The sequence below is a fragment of the Stegastes partitus genome, unplaced genomic scaffold (assembly GCF_000690725.1).
Source record: "Stegastes partitus isolate 25-593 unplaced genomic scaffold, Stegastes_partitus-1.0.2 Scaffold3634, whole genome shotgun sequence".
NCBI classification, from domain to species: Eukaryota; Metazoa; Chordata; class Actinopteri; family Pomacentridae; genus Stegastes; species Stegastes partitus.
The window spans coordinates 56,402-80,513 of NW_007581365.1; the positions used below are offsets into that span (position 1 = coordinate 56,402).

At 40.0% G+C, this 24,112-nt stretch overlaps 1 protein-coding gene across 2 annotated transcripts; it reads left to right on the forward strand.

The window, feature by feature from the left end:
• Positions 1 to 510: 510 nt before the first annotated feature.
• On the forward strand, positions 511 to 23,416 carry LOC103375925 (sortilin). 2 transcript variants are annotated; one of them, XM_008306229.1, is made up of 20 exons: positions 511 to 794; positions 7,879 to 7,941; positions 8,364 to 8,437; positions 8,546 to 8,648; positions 9,958 to 10,119; positions 10,311 to 10,384; positions 11,848 to 11,897; positions 11,983 to 12,110; positions 12,998 to 13,142; positions 14,702 to 14,857; positions 15,601 to 15,713; positions 15,878 to 15,980; positions 16,067 to 16,235; positions 16,364 to 16,548; positions 16,624 to 16,813; positions 17,450 to 17,566; positions 18,694 to 18,802; positions 20,231 to 20,343; positions 20,433 to 20,559; positions 20,644 to 23,416. In XM_008306229.1, exons 1-20 carry the CDS (start codon positions 591 to 593, stop codon positions 20,656 to 20,658), a joined length of 2,400 nt encoding a protein of 799 aa, XP_008304451.1. In that variant the 5' UTR covers positions 511 to 590; the 3' UTR covers positions 20,659 to 23,416. The 2 variants fall into 2 exon arrangements, with proteins under 2 accessions (XP_008304451.1, XP_008304450.1); XM_008306228.1 differs by lacking the exon at positions 20,644 to 23,416 and having other exon boundaries at positions 20,433 to 20,597.
• Positions 23,417 to 24,112: the final 696 nt, after the last annotated feature.

Sequence of the window (24,112 nt, forward strand, 5' to 3'; positions counted from 1 at the left end):
AAACAAACCTTATACATCTTATTGCTTATATTATGAAACCATAAAATCAGGGAAAGCTCTCCAATAAAAATGTGTTTTAAGAATGACTTAAAATGACTTAAGACACAGAATCAGCAGCACATTAACTCCACTAAAAAACAGTTTAACATCACTGTTACAAATAAATATGATTTGAATAAGTACATGTGAATCCTGGTAGTTAAAAGTATCTATAACTGGGACGATTAATTGATCAACAGAAGTTTAGTAACCATTTTGATGAGCCAGTAATTGGAGAAAAAAAAAAAAACGCCAAACATCTGGAGAGTATTTACAGATGAATAAACTCTCCACGAATCCAGTCTGTGCTGCTCTCTGCTCAGTCTGTCCACCAGGGGGCACTTTAACTCCAGATAACTTCCGACACGCAGTTGAGGAAGATTCGCCGTCGTCCAATCAGATCACAGGTTATTCTGGTCTCGACCAATCAGAAGCCGCGGTGGATGGGCCGTTATTGAAGATGCTTTTGTGTGATGAGGGGGGCATGCGGAGCCAAGTGGTGGGACAGTTGAGTTTCAGAGTCCTAGAAGTTGGTCAGTCTCGGTGAAACTATGGTCTCCGCGTCTTGGCTTTTGGCTCTCGGCTTGTGCTGGTCGGCGTTGGGCGGCGGAGCGAAGCTGTCAGAGCTCGGAGGTGATGAGGAGCGACATGTTTTAGAGAGGACCGAGCTGTCGAGGCGCAGCGCAGGACTGAATGAACAGTCATGTACAGCTCTGGCCGGAGTGGAGGCAGCCCTGCTCAACAACACCAACACTGTAAGTGACTTTACGAGTAGCACTGATGCATTAAAACTCCGCAGAAGTCACAAAACCTCTCAGAGTTCAGTGCAACTGCTGGAGGGGACTCATGCTCGAGGCAGTATGTGGTCGCTTTGCTCGTGGAGCCGCTCTTTAACTCCACTTAGAAACTGTTTAACATCACTTCTACAAATAACTGTGATTTGAATAAGTAGATGTGAATCATGGTAGTTACAAGTATCTGTATTAACTGATTAGTTGATCTACAAAAGTTTAGTTACTATTTTGATAGTTGGGAAAAAAAATGAGCCAAACATCTGATGATTGAAACAAATGGAAATATTTTCATCGTTAGTTGCAGTTTGATTAATAATTACAATTAGTTTATGTCATTTTAGGCAAAAAAAGCAATTTGAAAACACCATTTATAGACTTTATTACTGCAATTTTGGGGATGTTTTATTGATTAAACAATCAGTTATTTAACCTAAAAGTCAATCTGCAGGTTAATCAAAGCTGAAGTCATTAATTAGTTTCACTTCCAATAGATTCTCTTGCTGTTTACTTCTTATTTCTCAGACAGTTTGGTCTTTCAATTAAAAAAATAAAAAATAAAAAAGTTTCCCAGAGTCCCACCTGACATCTGCAAAATTGCTGTGTTAAACTAAAATTCCCAAACTTACGGTCAGCTAATAACATTTTCTTGATGAACCAGTGAACTGTTTAGTCTTTGGGATTTTCCACAAAAGGGAACTTTAGATTTGCTTGTTTTGTCTAAACAGCTGCACAAAACCTCAAGATCAAGACAAGGAAATGCCGCAATTCCTCATGTGACAGATGGTTAAACCAGAAAATATTTAGATTTTTTTTAATTTAAAAAAATAACTGAAACAATGAATTAACTATCAACATAGTGGCAGATTAGTTTTTAAGTCGATTTACTAATCAGTATATCAGCTATTCATTGCAGCTTTAATCCAAAGCACAGGGAACAATAATCAGAAAAAAATAGCAAAATAAGTAGAATTGCTCTGATTCAATAATGATTTTCCGATCATCTTTTCAGCTCTGTCTGTTGCACTCTTTTCTTTTTTAATTGATCTGGATTAATGTAGGTCATCAGTGTACGTCACATCCATTATGCCTGCTGACTCTGAGTTCTCATGCTCCGGTGGACTAATGATGAATGTGACCGCAGACATTCACAGTTGTGTTCTTCCAGTCTGCTAACACAAGGATTTTGGAGGAGCAGGTGATCACATGTGAGCTTGTACTTGCATTTTGTACCTGGGGTCAAGATGAAACAGTCACATTTGAAAATCATTTATTTCTCTCTCCTTCATCTCATTCCGTCTTAAAACATATTCTTTAGTAGACCAAACAACACCTTCTGTTGATTCAGCGCTGAACATGCTGTAATAGGAAGTGCACCAAGAACAGCTCTGATGTTGTGGGGAATGTTCAGAAATAACAACTTTTTCCAAAGCCACAGAGCTCCACGGGATCGTCGTCCTGTTGTGTGTGTGTGTGTGTGTGTGTGTGTGTTTGATGGAGGAAGCGGACGTTACATCATTGCTGTGGCTCAAACACCTGGGCCAGCTTCTGAGCATGAAAACGATTCGGCGTGCTCTCAGAGAGCAGACTCCTCCCGTCTCCTCTGGGCCTTTCTCCCTCACAGACATTCCCCGAGTTTCTTTTTTCCCTCCGAACTTGATCTTGATCTCCACTGTAGACTGATGTCTGTCTGACTTCTCTGTTATCAGGGCGGAGTCATCATTAACATGCTCCCTATTTTCCAGATGACTGTGTAAATGAGCAGCTCAGACAAGTCAAACCTATTCCTGCCTGGGCTTCGTTTTGTGCTATTTTAGTCCTGATAGACTACACAGGATGTGTTTTGTCAGCCAGCTCTGGTTTTGCCTTATTTCCCCCCGGTTTCGCATGTTTTTGCTAAATTCATTCAGTGGACCCTGTCAGGTTTACAAACTAGTTTGCTGTTTCTTTTTTTTCTTCTTCTTCTTCTTCAGACTCCGTTCCGTCCTCTATCCCCTCTGGCCCAAAAAAACGTAGAGAGAAAACATGTTCTGTTTTGGGGGTGAAGCGTAGCTGGGTCGCAGCCAGCTGTTGGAGCACCAAGAGAAACCGCAGAGTTGATGTTCCACATGGTGTGAGAAAGCGAGAGTTGGGGGAAGTAAAGTTTTGTTGATGCGCAGGCAGCGACGTCCAGTGAGAACAACAAACTGGTGAAAGTAAAGGAGGCACTTGTGCAATCAAAGGTTGAGTAGTACTTGGAATTTTTGATCAGCCACAGACGATGTAGGAGTGAGTAAGTGTGTGTGTTGTCTCTGTTTGGATCTAAATACATTCACACTAATACGACTTAAAGAAAGTAAATCAACACGTTTTTAATCAGCAGGCATTTCAAAACATTGCTGGATTCACCTTCTCTGTCTCTGTCATGCATCATAGTAGATGTAGTTTGGGCTGAAATGAAGTAGCCAATTACTTTGTGGATTAATCAGCAAAAATAGTCATCAACCCCGTAAATCGCTCCACAGACTAACATGCTGATGTTTTCAGGTGTAATATTGACCCTGTTGTCTAAGTTTGTTAGCATGCTATCATTTGCTAATTAGCCTAAAAGGCAAAGTACAGCTGATGGCGGACGGGAACGCTGTTTTTTTTGTATGTTATGAACTAGATTTGTGGATCATCACCACGGCAACAACAGTTTACTCAAAGAGAGAAATGAATGTCCGCACTAGAAGTCAACTGATTATCTGCCTGGCTGATTGCTGGATCTGATATTCAGCATTTTTCCGCTGTTGACATTTTTAAGAACCGATTCATGATTAAATAAATTAATTCTGGCTCTAATGCAGCTTGTGGTCAGTCTGTGGTCTTGAGCAATACGTCGGCCAGAGTGTTGTCTGATTGGTTGCATGTCAGGATTAATAGCCCGTAAATATTGAAGGTTAAATAGAGAAACGTTTCTTTATTTCATTAATTTCCTACTCTGGCTCTCTTGTCTAAGACTGGTGTTATATGTTGCATACCTGTAAATATGTGAAGTTTTGCTAGCATAAATTTTTATCATCTCTTCAAATCTGTAAGAGTCAGTGTGACTGCAGACAGTCCGCACAGCAACTATGTCACAAACACAGTAGTGTGCACTGCCACAGTAGATGCCAACTTCCCAGCAAACTCCACCTGACTAAAAAGTAGTATAAAGCCTCGATTATACTCCAATGCCGATGTCCAATGCACATGGATGACGAACGCCACGGATGCGTAGTTGTTATTATTCTTTCATGGATGCTTGAAAGTGTAACACTGTCCTTACAACAACAGCTATGTGTCCGTGGTATTTGTACCTGTCCATGTCCATATCCACAACGTGGTATAATCAAGGCTTCACCCATGATGCCACCACAGCCTACTCTCAGGACTCTGTATAACGTCTCACCTGATCTGGTCTAAAAAGGCCTGTGATTGAAAGTCTGCCATCAAGGGTTACAAGAGGACGTACAGAAGTCTAGTTTCTTCTCAGATCACTTAAATTACCATAAGCTCAAAGGTTAGTGTGGAATTTTTGCCCAATGATGCCAAACATACTACCTACCCCAGCTTTACCAAAAGTAAGCAAAGCATTTCAGACTCCTTGATTGTAAATAATTGCTATTGGCCCTGAAGAACCCACATCATCTGTACAGAATTTATTGATGTCAAAGCGTTTCACGTTAAACTAAAAATGTCATAATGGTGCCAGAAGAAATGGGATCACTGAAGTCAGTGGGATTCATCAACTAAGCATCATGGCTAAAACACAAAATCAGAATTGTTGCCGTCCAGTTTTCTGTGGAGCAAATCCCTCAAGAAACTAAACATTTCAGCTCTAAATTGAAACTGGCCGTGTAATCTCACTACTTTCTAATACTTTCTAGTTAATTAATCCAAACATAATCATCCTAGTTAGTTGCAGGTCTTTGCTTTGCTTTTTTTCTGGTTTTCTTTAACCATAAGAACCCAGTGGATGTTAATACAAGCCAGCTCTTCCTAAAAGCTCAGCTGAGCAGCAGAGGCTCGGTCCGTACGGCTTCATGTGTTTGATCAGAGCCCGAGTGTTTGACCTCCTCTTCTGAAGTTTTTATGTGTGTAAACATGGCTGAAGCAGAAAGTTAAAGCCCAGAGCAGAGGGAATAAGGAGCTCATTGTGTTGGCATCTGACCTCTGAGAGAGGACTTCACTGTGCTCCCTCCCACCGACTGTGTGCGTTACCGAGTCAGCATGGACATACATGTGTCTGTGCAGCTGGGCATGTGCGATACTCCCTCATTGCCGCATTGTTGTGCACTTTTGAAAGTTGAAAGTACTAGCACACCTTGAATGCCACAAGTGTCCTGAGCTGAGATGCGTGGGGAGATTAGAGGAGCCTTTTCAGAGCAGATCTGGTCTCTTAAATTCGACGCGTGATGCAGCATGAGGTCATGTCTGGTTTGTGAGGCCACATCCAACTGGGTCAGGCACTTATCTCTTGATTTTGTTTGCTGGCTAATGTATATCTTTTCTTCTCTTTACTCACCCCTTTGTTATCTTCACTATGAGGCAGGACAAAAAAAAAATCCTTCGCTTTGCATAAGCTGCCTTCCTCAAACATTAATTTACGTGATCTGAGTAAGACTCGGACGCAGACTTCCAGCCGACTTGCTGTGTAATGTTGATTGTTTGGGTTTCAGTCCCAGTGAACTGTAACTGGTCAAGTCAGCATTTGTCTAGTCAGGGTTTCAGAGGAACAGATGTGGGGAAACACCCCACTGGTTAAATTCAACACAGGTGTACAAGCAGTTGGTAGAAACATTCGCAAAGACCTGATCCTTGGAAAGGACACAACATGAAACCTGTTGAGTGTTGCTGTGGCCTGAGTGTTAACATTTGCTTTTCAAATTGAATCTCAGGAGGTCATTCAAAAAGCAGCTTTTGTTCATCTTCTGCCTCTCTTTGTGTAGCTGCACCAGTTACATCCACATAAAGTGGGTTTCTCTGTTTATGCAATAAGGTAGAGCCTGAATGGATTTTTGAGGCTTACACAAACATCTTTGATCAGGATCCCATGACCGACATACATTATTTACTTGAGTGGGACATTTTGCAGCTGAAACATGTCCATATATATATATTCTCTCGTGGAAACAAACTATGCAGTGGCAATATTGTTTCAAGTATCTTTTTGAGGCAGATGGAGGATTCAGGAATCCGGGATGGATTGCAAGTTTGTGCAGACATTCATGTTCTCCTCTGGATGAATTATAATAACTTGGTGATCCTTTAATTTCCCCTCCAACACCAGTCGCAGGTCAACGTTACAGTTTGTACAATGCTGCGGTTTATGAGTGAAACCCTGCAAAACTAAACACACTCCCGTCTCCCTCAGTTGTACTTGATTGGTAGCTTGCATCTTAAACAGCAGTGACGAACACGGTAAACATCACCACATTTTAACATGCTTTGCTTTACTTAAGTACAGCCTGAAAGAACCACTAAGTTGGCTGTAGTCATGGTCAATATTTTACATTCTGTTTTGTTTCTTACTTCACATGTTTTCTCATAGTAACATCTTATTAGGGACATTTTTCTTACAGGCATAATTAAAAGTGCAATACAAGCGCCAACAGCTCCCTGCTTCTTTTATTTAGTGTGTAAAGAACATTATAAATCAGTAGATGTTTGGATGGAAAGCAGATAAATACCCTGTCTAACCACTTATTTCGTTACCACTGCACCACAATGATTCTGACCAGTGATAATTTTGGGGTCAGACATCAGTTAGCAGTATGGGGAAAAAAAACAAAAAAACTGCATGAATCTTTTACTCGGTGATGATAAAAACAGCTTAAACCTCAAGTGCACAAGCCAAATCAGGCTTATTTTTAAAATTAAGGGAGAGAAAACTGACAAACAACAGCATTTCCATGGACAGATAAGAAGCAGCAGCACTGATGTTTTTTTCTTTGTGTTTTTTTTTTTTTTTAGTGTGAGGGTTTTAGGAGCATGGCACGCATGAAGCTTTAAAAAAGCTAATTTGATCAATAGATTGACTGAATTACTGCAAAGGAAGGGAGGAGAAGTTGTCAAACACTTAAATAATCAGAACAGGGAAGAACAGATGGATGCAGCGTGAGCGTGATGAAATGATTAATGCAGGAGAGACGGAAAGTCGTGTTCACGGACTTGGGCAGTCGGGGCAGGCCAGTTTCCACTGGACTTGTTTACAAGGAGTTTCCAGCAGGCCGACGGCAGACCTGGCCATCTTCTGTGGCTTTATAGAGCCGTACACACACTCTCCAGGCCTGCGCTCACCTTGTAAACATCTCTGCACCCACCAGCTAAAGAGAGGAGGAGGAAAAACCTCCCTCAGATTCCAAACAATGTGGGCTGCGGCTAAACACGTTGCTCAAAAGGCCAGACACTTGAACGTCACTCTGGATGAATGGACGGGAATGTTGTTTGCAGTCAGGGCACTTGTTGTGGAAGAAAAGTTTACGTCTAAATTTTTTTTCCCTCCTTGCCTCTAATGTTATGTCACTCTAAGTTGTTTATTATATCTTGAACTTCATAGCAAGAGAAATATATTAATAAGTAAGATAAATATTTAAAAGCATAATACATTCATCCTTAATGTATGTTATGTGTGTTGCTGTGCTCAGGACATCAGCAGTTGTCTTGTTCTCGGGCCTCAGCTTTGTCATTTAGACAGGAATGTAGGTCACACACGCAGAGTGCATCCAAATGGCCGAGTTACTTTGGACAGTATGGACAATTCATTCTGTCCCGTCGGCCGGCGTGTTCAGTGTGTAGTGAATGGAAAAAACACACACAAGCTCATTTTGTGTATTTCAGAAAATGTTCTTTTACTCCTCTTAAGCAAGCAACATCATACCAAACTCCCAAATACTTCAAATAGTCCCGTGTTGGCCAATGTGGCTGCAAGTCAAGACTTTTTTTTTTCTAGATTTCCTCATTGATTTTTTTTCCCCAAGATTTGTAAAAAAAACAAAACAAAACAAAACAAAAACTTCCCTTTGCTTTTTCTCTTTCGTTTCAGTTCACGTTCAAGGTGCGCACCATGGGTTCACTGTCACTGGCCTGGGTGGGCGACGGATCAGGGGTGAGTTGGTTTAAATGCATAAAACTGTATGATTCTGAATTAAGGATGAACAGTTTTTAAAAATAATATCAAAATTGCAGTATGTTCACATGCAGTTTCCAAATCACATGAGCCCCAGTGTCACAAAATACCATGACAAATGAAACATTGTGGTGATACAGAGATGACAAATCATATTCTCTATAAGCAATCACGGTTGTTGGGTAAAGACTGCAGCAAAAATCCCATTATTTTTGTACTTTTTCCAGTGGAAAAGAAATGGAAAAAAAAAAAGATTTGCACAAAAATCATGACTCACATCACAATTACAATATCCATCAAAATGATTGCAATATGATTTTCCTTTCAGCTGTACTTGTGATTTTTTTTTCTTTTTTAAATGAGATTAAGTACAGATTGATGTGTAACTGCCTCCTCCCCAGGTGCTGCTGGTGTTGACGACGTTTCAGGTGCCTTTGTTCATGATGCGTTTCGGCCAGTCGAACCTCTACAGGAGGTGAGAAGCGTCCTGTCGCTGACAGCACACTGATTTAACAGGGATAAGTAAGTGTTTTGTCTTGGTGGTGGTTCTGAGGATCTAACTGCAACCTTGTCTATGTGTCAGTGAAGACTATGGGAAGACGTTCAAAGACGTGACTCATCTGATCAACCACACCTTCATCCAGACAGAGTTTGGCATCGCCATCAGTCCAGATCAGTCAGGGAAGGTGAGCCATGCTGGGAAGTCAAACCTCTTCTATATTTATTAATATTTAAATACTGCACCACATACTTTATCCTAAGCAGTGAACCATCTTCAAAGCTTTGCTCGACTGTAGGTTAAGAAAGAATATTTCTCATTGCTTCTCTCTTCGTAGAGCTGCAAAAATGAATTATTTTCATTTTCAATAAATCTGCCCCTACTTTTCTCTGTTTCTGTATTGTTTGCCTAGAAAATGTGAGAAAGTAGTTGAAAATGTTGTTTTTATGTCGCAGATTCCTAAGTGACATCTCCAAAGGTTTTTTTTTGTCTAACTGTCCAGAACCTTATGATGTGACATTTTCAGAAAACAGGAATCAGAAACTGTTTTACTGCCAAATAGAGCTTCACATACAAGAAACTGCATAACATTAAATACAATAATGCATAGATTTTTGGAGGGTTGTTAGCCATTGGACAGTGTGAGGTGTGTCAAAAAAGTTCCAGGACTGGTCACAAAAGATATTTCAGTCGATCAACCAGCATGTCTACAAAGAGATCCTGTAGTGTTTGCTTCGTTCAGTGCGCGAGGTGAGAGTTGTGGCAGGACAAGTCGTGGCTGCTTCACCATGACAATGCGCCTGCTCACAATGTCCTGAGCATCCCACAGTTCCTGGCTGAGAAGAACATCGCCGTGCTGGAGCAACCTCTTTACTCACCCCACCTGGCACTGTGGGATTTTTTCCTCTTCCACAAGCTCAAGGGGGTCATCAAGGGGACCTGTTTTGAAGACGTGGACGACATCATGATGGCTGTGACGACGGAGCTGTGGAGGATCCTGGAAGAATCCTTCCAGGAGTTCATGGCGGTGTGGCAGAGAAGGCTGGGAAAGTGTGTTAGACTCCAGAGGGATTATTTCAAAGGGGAAAACTCGTAGTTTGTAATTTGGATTTGAAATATATCTTTTGTGACACCAGTCCTGAAGCTTTGCTGACACACCTCGTAAATGTTACAAGCCAAATTAGCAGCAAGTTTAATCAAGGGACTATATGAAGCAGTAGTAGAAATGCTTCCATTGTGCAGAAATGTGCACATTTACTACCTGAGAATGTGTGTGCAAGGTTCTGTAGAGTATAGTACAACTTTCAACTTTTAGTGACACAGTGCCAAAAGGCAGCCAATCCTCCTATGTGTGAAGCTGGATCTGAAGAATCTTTGGTGTTTTAATGCCAACAATGATTTATTGATTATTGTCTTGTTTATCGAAACAGGTGCAGATTCATTTTCAGCGGATTTAATTACTTGAATGGTGGTTTAGTGTCTGCGTTTGGTTTCAGGTGATCCTGACTGGTGATGTGTCAGAGATCGGGGGATTTCGACTGTTTCGCTCAAAGGACTTCGGCCTGACCTTCGTTTCAACCGACCTGCCATTTGAGCCCCTCATTCAGATGCTGTACAACCCCGGAGACTGCAACACACTCCTGACGCTCAGTATCACGGTAGCAGTGATCAGTTAGTCAGGAATTTACAGTCGTAGCACAGTTAACTAAAGTGCACCTACTTACAGGCCCGTCTTTAATGGACGCTAGACTTGCATTTCAGGCTATTAAATTCTCAGTCATTCATCAGTGCATGCACAGAAGTCCATGAAAACTCTTTCACTGGCTAAGCTTTTTTTCCCCCCCTCCAGTCTGAGCTGTGGCTGTCTGAGGACTTTGGCGCCACCTGGAGGAAAATCCATGACAGTGTGTGTTTGGTCAGATGGTGAGAATTGCCCTTTATGTTATGAGTCACAGTCTTGTTTAGTTCTAAACACACACTTGACATGTGTTAATGTTGGTACTGAACATTTAACAGATGACATAAACCAAACATTAGTAACTGTAAGAAAATTATTAAGGAGAGCTGAACCTCATTTTTGACCTTTTGTTCTCTGACTTTGAAGGAAATTATATTTCACTGATCTTCCAGTAATGCCTACAATGTGATATTTAAAAAAAGAGAAATATTTATATCATGTTAATAACACGCTTATGATAATATTATTAAATAATCTAGCACCAGTATCTATCTGGATGACAATCCAACATGGGAACATTCTGTGCAGGTATTACAGATCATCTCAACCTCCCTACACTCATATTTTCTGTGTATTTCATTGGGCAAAAAAGATAAATTTGACTGACACCATTTAATTATTGTAATTTTCCATAGATATTGTGATAATATTATCATTGTGAATTTCTGGCCATGATAATTATGTAGTGAAAATCTGATGTTGTGGCAAGACTAAAAAATTGTGCCTTTAATTTACCCAGGATCCCTGGTGTCTATTTTTGAACCTAGAGCTCTTAAATAAATAATAATTACCAGTGTCACTGACTAAGCATCTCTGTGGCTGCAGAGGGGCTTCAAGCAAAGGTTGGGTTGTGCATCATAGCATAGGTTAACTCTTTAGGAGGTTTTATTTTAGTTGCGTTTTAATGTGGAATAAAGTGAAGACAACAGTTTGGCAGTGAAAAATGGCCGAGTATTGGTCCAGTGTAACTTCGTCTAGTATAGTGTGTCAATGATCTGCATAAAACACTGTAAACTGTCCATCACTGAGCGAAGCAGCTTTGTCCATGTTTGTTTACACACAGTCTAAATGTGTATCTCTGCTTCTCGTAAAAAGAGGAGTGTGTGTGTGTGTGTTCTTTGTCCAATGTTGTTTTTCCAGCTGTCTTCCTCACCACACTTCTGATCACTCTCCTGACTTCGGTTTCATTCGAGCACCAGAGTTCACATGAGGCTGTGGTGTCAGCCTGCGGTTGTTAGCACTGCATTGTGGGAACATAGCGATAGCTCTGCGTGACCACAGCTGTCATTTAGGCCTCAGCCTAAATTGACTGCAGAGCGAGGGAGCTGAGGTTGCTGTCAGAGTGAATCATGAGTCAGCAGTGGCATTCTTATTCAGCCCGCAGTCCTTGAACCAGCAGAATCTGTGCAGTGTGAAAACCTTCATTCCCTTTGGCAGCAAACAAAACCAGAGAGAGCTTGGAGCGCAGCCTGAGGGGGGAGGGTTGATGTGTGCCTGCTGCACCATAACCATAATCTGTGATTTCTACAAATTCCAAAAGTGGATTTACATCTGAACTCGCACAACGTTCAGATGTTACAAAATGTGAGCACAATTAGATCTTGTCCCACTGATTCCTCCCTTCACAGTTTCTTTTTCTCACACACAGGGGCCCCAAGAACAGCATCTACTTTACGACTAACAACAATGGATCATGCAGTAAGTGAAGATGACATAATTATCCATTTATTAGCATACTGAAAATTCAATAATGCATCTGATAACCTCACCTGCTTCCTGTCAGATGACAAAGGAATGTTAGAGTTGAGGAAGACGATCGACTACGGTCAAAGTTTCCAGACCATCGCGACAAGAGTTTACTCCTTTGTACTGGGAGGAAGATTTGTTTTCGCTTCCATCATGACTGGCATGGTATGTGTGTGTTATGTGCCTGTTAGCATAAAAAACAACAATATGTATTTATTTTTGCACTCATTACATCCCTCTGTGTATTTTAAGAAACAAAAAAAACTCCAAGAGTGCAAAAAAAGAATGTGTTGTCTCGCCACTCAAATGGTTTTATGACATCTGGCATTAACATGCAGTCTGTGTCTGGATATCCTATCTGGATAACTAGAAACACATGCTAATGCAAGGTGTAAATGCTGGCATTGTGATCAGAATGCAATTGGATCGGTGTGACCGCATCTGGAGTTGGTCTGGCTCACGCTGTGATCGGATCTCAGCCAGGTGTACGTGCAATCTGTACAGAATGACAACATTCACAGGGAAAAGCTCTGCCCAGCAGTTTGTCACCTAATTTCTCCTTTTTGCTTAACATGCAAGGAAACAGTTAAATTAAGTAGATGTTTGTAGAAAGTCTGATTGAAAAAAATGCACAACTCAACTTTCTTGACCTGGGACGTACCATGCATATTAAAGAGTTGGCCAGAGATAATTTACATATTGAGATTTAATCACAACACAAGCAGGATGAAGTGAACAGAAGCTTATTAATATTTAATAGGTAGAAAGAGTTTACATGTTGATACCAGCTGTAAATTAAGGTGTTTTGGGGTTGTTTTTTTTCTTTTTTCGATTTTGGTTTAATGACACTAATATAGTACATCGGCACCCCCTGTACACAGATTTTAGCGTTGAGATGAAGTTCCATCACTAATAACTGCATTTAATGTATTTCTCAACACTTTACAAGTTAAGTTTCTGTGTGTTTTTTACCCAAGTATAATATGTGTATAGCACAGAATATTCTAACCAGCACGTTTCCATGTGTATGTATGTTTGTATTTGTGTGTTAGGGTACAAAGCGGATGATCCATGTGTCAGTGGACGGAGGCGAGCTGTGGAACATGGCTCAGCTTCCCACAGTCAACCACGAGCAGTTTTACTCCATCCTGGCAGCCAACCAGGACATGATCTTCATGCACGTGGACGACCCCGGAGGTCAGAACTAGTGATGATTGATGTGGATGCTGATGATGTTTCATGATGTTAGTAATTACTGATTGCGGCAATGATTGACAGTGTTGTTGTTAACTCAAAAACACAACCTTCAAACAAACATCCTGCTTAAAGGTGAGTCAGCAGTTCTGGAGAAAGATTGTTGGTATATGAATTTAGCATCAAACCTTGCAATTAGTGGACAACCTGCTCTGCCCTCTGACCCACAGCTGCTCAGAGCATCTGCTGTCCAAGTGTAAGATGGTGTCTATAAGGGAAGGTCATTTTATTTTTACTATGTAAGTGGCAAATATTTTTGTACTATAGCAAGTGTGCCAATACGCCTGTCAGTATTAAAGTAGGTGTTGAAGCCAGTTGCTTATCAAAACCAAAGTCTAGATACATGTGAGGCTAGCTTGACATAAAATATGAGCTACACTTGTGCTCATATCTTGAGCCAGTTTAGCAGATCATTGCTAGTGGCTTCAATATTAACGGTAACCTCGGAATGACGTTGTATGTAATAGATGGGTCAAACCCTAACCCTGACTGGTCAAAATGTAATTACAGATATTCTGAGTATGCAAGTTTTAACTCGATGAAATGATGTTGCAGATTTCTGCACTGATGTCAGAATCTACAGCAAGTGGGAGGTGGCTGCAGCTTCCTTTTTCAAACATACTATTGCACGGCAACTGTAATCGCATATAAAAAGTCATGTTACCGCCTCGTCCTTGCAGCCTGAGCCCAAAGTCTCTCATGAACAAAGTCTCTCAGTTTCCATAAACTCCTTGCTAATAAACTCTTCCTATTTCACAACAGACAACAATCATATCTACCAGAGCAACCGTCATTAGTTCTGCCAACACTGTTCAAATGCTTTTCTGAACAAACGTCCAATGGGACGCCTCGTATCAGCTGCAACATGCACATTTCAGACTTGTCATAATGATGTGTGAAAAATCTGCAACTATTATTTCACTCAATCCAGACTGAATTACACACATCTCTAAGTGTTGTTTTGACTAGTTACAATGATCTTACAGATATCTTGAGCAAAAACATTTGACTTGTCACAGTGCAATTACGGCTTCATATCTGTCATTTTATTTCAGAATACAGCAGCTTGCAATACCCCAGTGTTATTTTGATTTTCTTCTGACGATACTTCTACAGAAGAGGACATGTGAGAGATTAGAGTGCAGCCAGTTCTAGCAGTCTGAACACTGATGACCTGCAATCTGTACAGATATGGCAGACTCAAAGACTGTCTGGTTATGGCTCGGTCTGAGCCACTTTGTTTGCCATTCATAAAGCAAAAACAGCAATTTTTTTTTTACAGCACATGCACAAAACAGGCAGCTACTTTGTGAGGAGATATTTACTATATTTGATGGTGTATTGATTTACAATCCCTGACTCTAACTTGTCCTTGAAATACAAAGAAAACATTGAAGCTGCAATAAACTGCTCCTTGGAGATCAGTAAATGTATCACAGCGTACAATCCAAAACCATCTGCTCTTTGCTTTTGTGTGTGTGTCTGTGCACTGTGTGGAGCAGACTCTGGTGTTGGAACCATCTATGTGTCAGATGACAGAGGAACTGTGTTCTCCAAGTCTCTGGAGCGCCATCTCTACACAACCACGGGAAGTGACACTGACTTCACTGCCATTACTTCACTCAGGGGCGTCTACATGACCAGCGTACTCACAGAGGGTTGGTTAACACACGGTCTATTATGCGCCTACATGTTTCTTCTTCATTAACTGTATTAGGAAACGCTGCAAATACATTGCATGTGATCCTAAAGATCCTAAACTAAACAAGGTCAACAGCCTGTACCTTGCTCTACTGTCCACCAGAACACCGTAATGATGAACATTTAATTGCATGTGTTTTAGTCAGATGTAGGTTAAAAGTTATATTATTTTTTATAGTATCGCAGTTGCAAGCAGGGACTTTCCATTCTTACTGCTTTTCTTCACCAGCGGGGAAACTCCAGCATGAAAGAATGAGTCAGCTCTTGACCAGCAACTACAAAATGGACATTGTTTTTTCTGTGATGTTTGATTTTCTTTCTTGTGAATTCAGCATCTTTTTTGCAGTCAACATCAATGCCAGGGTGAATGCACCATCAAGACCCCCTTAAAGATTCCTGTCTAATCCTTTAAGTATTAAAAAAAATGCAGCAAAGTTAATACAAACTGAGATTGGTTACTTTTGTCAAGCAAAATTTAGATAGATTAGGTTTAATTTCCATAACATAGTAAAATAAACTCAAATGATTTGCTGCTGAGAAGGCAGGATATTTATCTAGAAACGTGTGAAATGCTTTGGATTATTGGTAGGAGAAGGGTAAAGCTGATATGTTATTGGGGCTACAGATGCAAAGTATCTACGGCGACCTTGATGGTAACTGAAGTGAAAGTTACAGACTTTCCATTCTTTTGTTTTTGCAGACGGTGCAGTGGAGACAGTGATCACATATGACCAAGGAGCAATGTGGGAGACGCTGCGCAGACCACAGAACAGCCACTGTAGTACTGACACCTCCACCAACAGACCAAACAGAGTGAGACGCACAAATATATATGTTTATCTTCTTATGATTTTTTATTTTTTTTGCTTTACTGTGAGGTTTTATGACTGACATAAATTAAACAGCCCCAGATATTAAACATCCCATGTAAATGAAGGGTACAAAAGCCTTAACGCACCTTTTTTTTGCGTCTATAGTGCAGACTTCACATCCACGCCTCCTACAGCACCACCATGAGGATGAACGTCCCCATGCTCCCTCTCTCTCAGCCCAACGCAGTGGGCCTCGTCCTGGCCCACGGTAAAACACACAAACACACACAAGGATCTTTTAACACAATCATTTTACTGAATGCTTATTTAAACCGTCTCCCTATCTCCCTCCAGGCAGCGTTGGAGATGCAGAGTCAGCTCTCTCTCCTGATGTGTACGTGTCTGATGATGGCGGCTACTCGTGGCTGTTGGCCCTTAGAGGACCCCATCACTACGCCATCCTGGACTCTGGAGGCCTGCTAGTCGCCATGGAGCACACCAACTCACCGGTCAACCAGATAAAGTCAGAATAACTCATGTATTTAACTCATATTTAAGTGTAGAATTAATTGAGTTTTGTAGTTACATTTATTATGCAACACTCTTTCAGTTAGTTTTTTGCTTTTTGGGTCTTCTCCCTACACCCTTTAGGTTTTCAACAGATGAAGGGCAGTGCTGGCATACATATAACTTCACCAGCGACCCGCTTCACTTCAGCGGCATGGACAGCGAACCCGGCTCTCGCTCCATGAACGTCAGCCTGTGGGGCTACAGGAACGACTTCAGTAAATGGGTGGTGATCACGATAGACTTCAGGAAGCTCCTCACCAGAGACTGTGAGTATGTGGGAAAAGATGTTTGATGGCTTTTTATGGGGAGTGTGTTTTTACTTAGCACATGTGCTTGCACAGGTAATGAAGGAGACTACGTGCAGTGGCTGGCTCACTCTGCAGACCCCAGCGGATCTAATGATGGCTGTGTGCTGGGCTATAAAGAGACCTTTTTACGCCTGAGGAAAGACTCTGTCTGCTGGAACGGGAGGGACTACGCAGTCACTAAGAAGCTGTCCCCCTGTCCGTGTACAGTTGATGATTATCACTGGTATGCATTTCTTCCACGTCCTTTCATGTAAAAATATGAAATATCATAATAGATTGTCATTTCTTGCATGTAGTATATTCACTAGACTGCACAAATATGCATTTTTTTTGTTTATCTAATGGTTTTTAGTGGAATTTTAGGACAAGAGCAGTACAATGCATTTTCCTTACGAGAGACAAAAAAGGTTTTAATTTTAACGCAAGAATATTTTACAGTTTGTGTCGTTAAATTTGTACAAACGCCAAGAGGCCATGCATGACCTTCTCTTTTAATACTTTTTTCTTCTACAACCCGTCACTGGTTCTATCAGCAGTTTGAAATAAGTTGGATTTTCCTTACAGAATGCAAACGTGGATATAAAAGCTTGGGGACCCCTGGGCAAACTGCATATTTAGTTGTTTCATCAAAAGAAGCAAAAACAACCCCTGCAGCAAATGGACATTAAAAAACAAAAAAACAACTCTGAACTTGTCACAATTAGTGTTTATTCAGATTTTAGGTTCATGAAATCAAAAGTAACAGTTCAGTAATGTTGAATAAAGGCTCCTCATTACTGTCCGTTTGCTACAGCATTGTATTTACTTTTCGGTGCCCAAACATTTACATAAAGAAGTACATTTCTGTTTCGTCTTGCAGTGACTTTGGGTATTACCGGCCGGAGAACAGCTCTGAGTGTGTGGAGCAAGAGGAGATGAAAGGCCGTCCTTTGGAGTTCTGTTTAAACGGGACCACTGAGCAGCTGCAGACCAGTGGGTGAGGATGTTTGGGATTTTTGCCAAGAAACTCACTAAACACAATAAATTCTAAAACCGCGATATATGGCAAATCATGTACTTATTTTATACTGGTGTCAGGCAAAATGAGATGCACTCACACATATCAGACATAGGACAATAAACACAAGACTTTAGAGTTACCTTACATATGACATGTAGACTTCACACCCACTACATAAACCCTTTCCAGACATGGCATACATACCACTGCTGGCTTCACTGGTATGTTAAATTGACAGCATTCCGTCATTCAGAGAAAGGTCACTTTTGAGCAGATCTAAATACTACAGTGACAGAGAGAGTCATGGTATGTGTGCAGTATTAGTCACACATGCAATATCTGGTATATGATAATGCACTAATAAACAAAAGATGGCATGGAAATTTAATGTGGAAGAAACTGTGTGATCACTGCTGTCTGAAGTGGAGAAGAGCACGCAGTGTGACTTACCATTAAATCCTGTCTAATCCTGTCTCCATGTCAAGAATCATTTATATTTGTAAGTAATTAATTAAGTTACTGCTGTTGCTATACGTAAATATGCAAAACAGTCTCGCTTTGAATCCTGCAAGTATGTAATTCCTTCCTCCTACAAACAGCTGGCAGCAACAAACTAAGCTTCAGGTCCTGTTATCATTTTGTCAAAACCCAGCTGACCAGTTAAAGGTTTATTTTTATGGCCATTTCATTTGGTAACAGATGTGAAATTGTAGGGCAAAGCGAATGAGAAAGGTGTTCTGCAGTTTTGGCACGCAAGCTGTCTTTTGCGCTCTCTGTGATATTTGTTTGGCCAATATTGGTGGTGAGATGTGGAAAAAGCCTTCCCCAGATCATTTAACATCATTTAACCCTAACCCAATGCCTAATTGCAGAGCGTACTGCAGCCCCCCAACGACCCTACCCCCCATGTCCATGCTAATAGACAGGCTGTACTGACCAGTTAGTGCTGTATGTTTTTGTTTCTGCAACTCTTGTGCTTTTAAATCTCACTTCCTTAGTGATATGAATCATATCTTTAGTTTATCAGCTGTATTGTGCTGTGTTCTTTTTGAAGATTTTTTTCCCCTGCCTTTCATGTCTTTCTGTCTCTGCTTACATTTCAGCTACCGGAAGATTCCAGGAGACCAGTGTGAAGGAGGCTTCCAGCCAGACAGAAAGGAGACGGACTTGAGGAGGATGTGCATCAGTAACGCCCTTTATCCCAATTCTCTGGTCAGTTCAGCTTATGATTAAAAACAGACAAGTTAGGTATAGATACACAGTACAACATTATCTGTCTGCATTTTGGTGTATCGTAAAAAAATCAGTGGATTATCCTGTAGCATCGTGTGATGAGCCAAGCTTCTAGCCAAATATATTGCAATTTTTTAAATAAAATTTGAAGAAAATCTCCATCCACTACTAAAATATTTCGAGTTGGAAACATTGAATTGCACATTACTGAAGGCCAAATGTAAAAAATAGCCACATAAAGCAGAGCCGGAAACAGTTAAAGAATTTCAACTTTATGACCCTCCTTCAAACTCATCATGTGTGATGTGTGGTTCTGTCAGGATAATTAACCAAATCTAGGTTGAATATTTATGTTCTGTCTAAATCACTATGTTCTACATGTTGCATTTAAATGCCAAAAAATAAAGCATTTGCAATAAACAAACTCTGTAAAAAAAAAAAAGAAAGAAAGAAAAAAATAGAGAAGATGAGTGACTGTGCTGCATGTAGTCACATATAGGGGACAGATATGGAAACAAACTGAGATTGATAGCAAAATGAAACCCGCTTGACTTGATCGATCAAATATATGAAGCATGTTCAGCAAGTTGTAGTGGTCAAATATTTATACCATATAGAGACATCATATTATTTCCAGTATTAGTAACACCTGTGGGTGGTAAAAAAAATGTTGTGCATCCAGGTTTTTTCCATTTTTTGGTAAAATTAATGAATAATTTGTCTTTCTTTTTCTTACAATAACTTATGACATTGTAACATTGTCATACTGCTGAAAAAACATTTATGAGTTCTCTCAGGAGTACAAAATGCCCAGAAACTTTACAGTCTCATCATCGACCCACACAGATCTGACGATGTTGTGGCCACAATACTTCACCTTTACGGCTATAAGTTACGTGCCTCATCTATGTTGTAATTTATAAGATCTATATCCATCTATCCATTATCTATACACCACTTAATCCTCATTAGGGTCATGGGGGGCTGGAGTCTATCCCAGCTGACTTAGGGCGAAGGCAGGGGACACCCTGGACAGGTCGCCAGTTTTTGCAATGTTTTGTCTATTTTTTAATGTCCTACCTTTACTTTCCACTCTGGTTTATTAATGTACAAATTGCAAATGCACATGGATGAAACACACTTACCAAGCTCAGCTGATCTGAGCAATACCAGTATGGTCATGATTGTTTATACGAGCATAGTGTTTCATTGTTCAGTAGGATAAGCTCAGTATCTTTTTTAAGTAATGGTACCCCATCCTTGCCCTAATTATCCAAATAATTCTCCAATGTGTGAATGCATTTACAGCTGAGGGACATCAAATGTGAAAAACCTCTTCATGTGATCAATGTGGTGTTATTTCTTCACATTTTCAACCTTTTCTCTTTCCATCTCTGGAAATAACAGAGTGAAAACGGTTCAACAAACACTGCTGTCATAGTGATGGTTGTCATAGCGATCCTCCTGATGAGTGCCGTCACAGGTGTTTGGCTGGTTAAGAAATACGTCTGCGGAGGACGGTCAGTTAACCTTTTTTTCATCTTGCCGCCTACAACCATAAACACTGCGCACACTTCACCTCTAACATCCACTGGCATGTTTTCATCAGGTTCCTTGTGCACCGATACTCCGTCATGAGAGAGCATGTCGAAGCTAACAAAATAGAGGGAGTAGATGATGTTGACACCCACTACATGGAGACAGGAAAAGCACAGTACAATGAAGATTCAGATCAGGTATGTGATGCTGTTTAAAAGGCCCTGTTTTTTTGTTACAAGTTTTGATTACCTATTAATTCTATTGTTTGTGTCTCCTCATAGGACCTCTTAGAATAAGATTTTCTCCCCACTTAAAGGCTCTTCAAGACTAAATTTAATGCAGTCTTTCATGATGCCTGGGCATTCCTGTTGCTCCCACATGCTGATTAACATCTGCTTCTCACTTCTTGCTATCCCCTGGTGGCTGGAAGACTCAGCAGCAGCGGGGCACTTATTATATTGCTTCCTTGTACCAGTTGAGGCTCCCACAGACAGTTGGTGGTGGTGGTGGTGGTGGTTTGGGGAGGAGGGGGGGGGACAGACCAAGACCCAGCGCAGAACAGAAGAAAGCTTCTGGACTCCTGGAGTGCTTTTGTTTTCTCTGTCACAGAAAGTTCTGTAAAGACCGTTGAGTGTGAATATGTGCCCTGTTGCGCTCTGTATGATTCCTTTCACGCTGACCCGAGAAGAGACGGCCACGAACTGCAGAGGCACGACACAGACGCTGCAACTTGGATATACAGAATGTGTTATTGAGCGTTTAGGGAACAGCCAAGCAACAGAACACAGAAACTTATCAGTATTTTAGCTCAGAGTTTTTGCCTGCTGTCAGTTAAGTAGTGTTTGTAAATTTGAAACTTGCAAGATACAGTCCTGTTGTGCATGGTGGGCCGCTTAAATGTTTATTTTTTTATCAGTTTCACCAGTCACTAAAATTAGGAACTAGCAACAGGTTGTCTTGAAATGAAAATTTTACAGTTTCATAGCAACTACTGTGACCAGCAGCACCTCTTTTTTTAATATTTCTGGTCACTGTTCCCAGGTAAAAACTGACCAGAATATTAACAGCATCTCTTCAGGCGGTGCACTTTAGATGATACACTCCAAACGAAACTCTAAAAACGATTCAGATAAGAATTATTTACATCAGTTTGAAAAATTGGCTTAGTCTAATTGTAGCACATATTTCAGCTATCCAGTTTTGTTATTGATGCCGAGGTGGTTGTCGTTTGTCATTTTACTTGTTGGGCCACTGACAAACTGATAAACAAGTAACCAGAAGATTTAAAACAAGTACAAACGCTTTATAGATAGTTGCAAATTTAAAATAGAAATGCTAATTTTAAAAGAACTTGTACCTATTATTAGGTGTTTTCCTGGCTCAGAATAGGCCTTTTGCAGAGTGACTACACAAGAGTGTGCTTATGAAAAATAAGCACAATCTTTCTGGGTACAGAAAAAGGCGATGAGTCTCTGTTACCTTATTTGACAGAAATCTGTGCATTTTGCTGCGATTTCTGACCATCTCACAAGCAAACATGTTGATTATGCTTGAGTAAATTAAGTCTTAATTCACGAAAGAGGTTCTTAAAAATTGTATTATTATTATTCATTGTCATTTTGTCACTTTTCCTTTGGTGGTGACTAAAGCCGGCTTCTTTATGTAAGAAAATCCTGATTATCAGCAAACAGTTAAGCATTAAAGCCAAGTGAACAGAGTTTTCATCCAATTAATATTTTTAAATATTGAATTTCTCATGAGGAATACATATATACCTACAGACAAATACAAATACAGCAGTATGTACACAATGACAACAGAAATTGCACAGTTTTAACAGTCTGATCAGTATATTAGCCACCAAGAGCAGTAACAAAAGATGGCAGTCTTCATTTTAGGTGCCTGGTGAAACTTTGGACATAAATGTTTAAAGGGCCTGTCATTATTGTGAAGCTATAAAATGTAGAATTTTTTTTTTAAAATACAGTGCAGCTTAATGCAGCCAATATCTTTGACTCTCCTGTATGTGTGGTGAAAATGAAAGACTTGAATTATTGCCAAAGCACTTTGACTGTTTTTCTAATTTTAGAGATGGGGTTGTAAAGGTGAAACCGATCCTTAGCCCAGCATTATATGAGTGGGAAGATAATGCTAACTCAAACCCTTTACTTGAACTTTCACATATTTTTTTTTGCTTAACAGGATGCACCAGTTTGTTTCTGTTTCTTGTTTTTTGTTTGCATTTGGCTGATATTTCCTGTTTCAGCAAATACCCATATGCATTTATTTGATGATCTTAATGCGGATGCAGGTATAGTCATCAAAAGTAATGAAGCACAAACTATTCTGTGATCATGTTGATACTGATATTGGTGCAACTCAAATACATAATCTCACTGATGTTACAAAGTGTTCACAGTAACAGTATATTTGTCAGATTAATGTGTCTGGTGCCCATAAAGAGCTTATATTTTATTAAATTAACTGAATTACATCTGTTTCCCAGGAGACACTTTTCTGTGTTATATGAATTGTTTAGTTGGGATGTTGGCTTGGTACCATTTCTGTTATCTGCGATGAAAGAACTGTAACGTTTGACACACATGCAGGGCTTATATCTAGTGCTTATGTTCTCCAGCAGAGGCAATAATATCCCAGCGAATAAGCTACTGTAATAAGCTGGCCTAGAATCGAGGCATATTCTCAAGGACTGTTGGGTGGACTTTGTCAGATACGACAGCAAATTCATGTGCTTGATGCTTCTTAATTTACTCAACTGTCAGTAAGAGCAAACCCAGCTATTGACTGGATTCAATGATTTATTTTTGCACTGTATCTACAGATCTGTGAAAATGTTGCATTTGTTGTACTCCTTGTACATCTGCGTTTTGTAAAATATTGGGGCCATGAGTTGTGACATTCTCTCCATCTTGTTTTCTTGACTGTTTGCTAGGATATCGGAGATGAGTTTCTCTGATTTAAACTGTTCTGTAGCACAGATATTTTATAACAATGTTTGCATTTATGGAATGAAATAACACTATCTCTTTTACATCTGTTGACTTGTGTGGGTTTTGTTAATGCACAATTCCTACAAAAGAAATGAAATCAGTTCAAAGTAATGTAAAGAAAATTACATCAAGTCTGTACGTAGCAAAATATAACGTACTTGAATACTTAGGCAGAAGTAGCCATTGTAAAGGCGTGTTTTGATGTTTTAGTATTGTTGGATTGGTTAGTTAAAACTATTTCAACTGGCCTTACATCATGAATGAGTTGGTCAAGGTCATAAATAGACAGTGATGAAAAATATTTAAAAATAGAGGTGTCAGTCGGCTGCTTATTTAAAATACTTATATTAGCTATTCACTATTCACTTAATTTTGATAAGGTGCACAATTGGGTCAAATGAATAACTTCTGGACCAGAATTATTCTGTTCTGGTCTAAGTATTTATAAATGCATTACCAACATTCAGAATGAGGTTATTACTAGTGATGCACCATATTAAAATTTCTGGCCGATGCCGATATTACAATTTCTCATATCACCAATAACCGATATTACTGATGTCAATATTCAATTTTTGTTCACACCGAAAAATGAGTATAAATAAGCACTGTGAGGACGTGAAAACTGTTCAGAAGAAGCCCATACCATATTAGACCACATAGTCTTTATCACATAGCAAAAGTATCATGTTTTTAAATATATTTTAACATATTTAATATTCAAGTCCAGGACCATTTA

Bases quoted from the DNA above. Each gene is read 5' to 3' on its own strand.
- LOC103375925 (XM_008306228.1), top strand. From the start codon at position 591: ATGGTCTCCGCGTCTTGGCTTTTGGCTCTCGGCTTGTGCTGGTCGGCG. The intron at 16,549-16,623 runs GTGAGTATGTGG...GTGCTTGCACAG, and splicing joins GAAGCTCCTCACCAGAGACT to GTAATGAAGGAGACTACGTG. The intron at 18,803-20,230 runs GTCAGTTCAGCT...TGGAAATAACAG, and splicing joins CCCTTTATCCCAATTCTCTG to AGTGAAAACGGTTCAACAAA.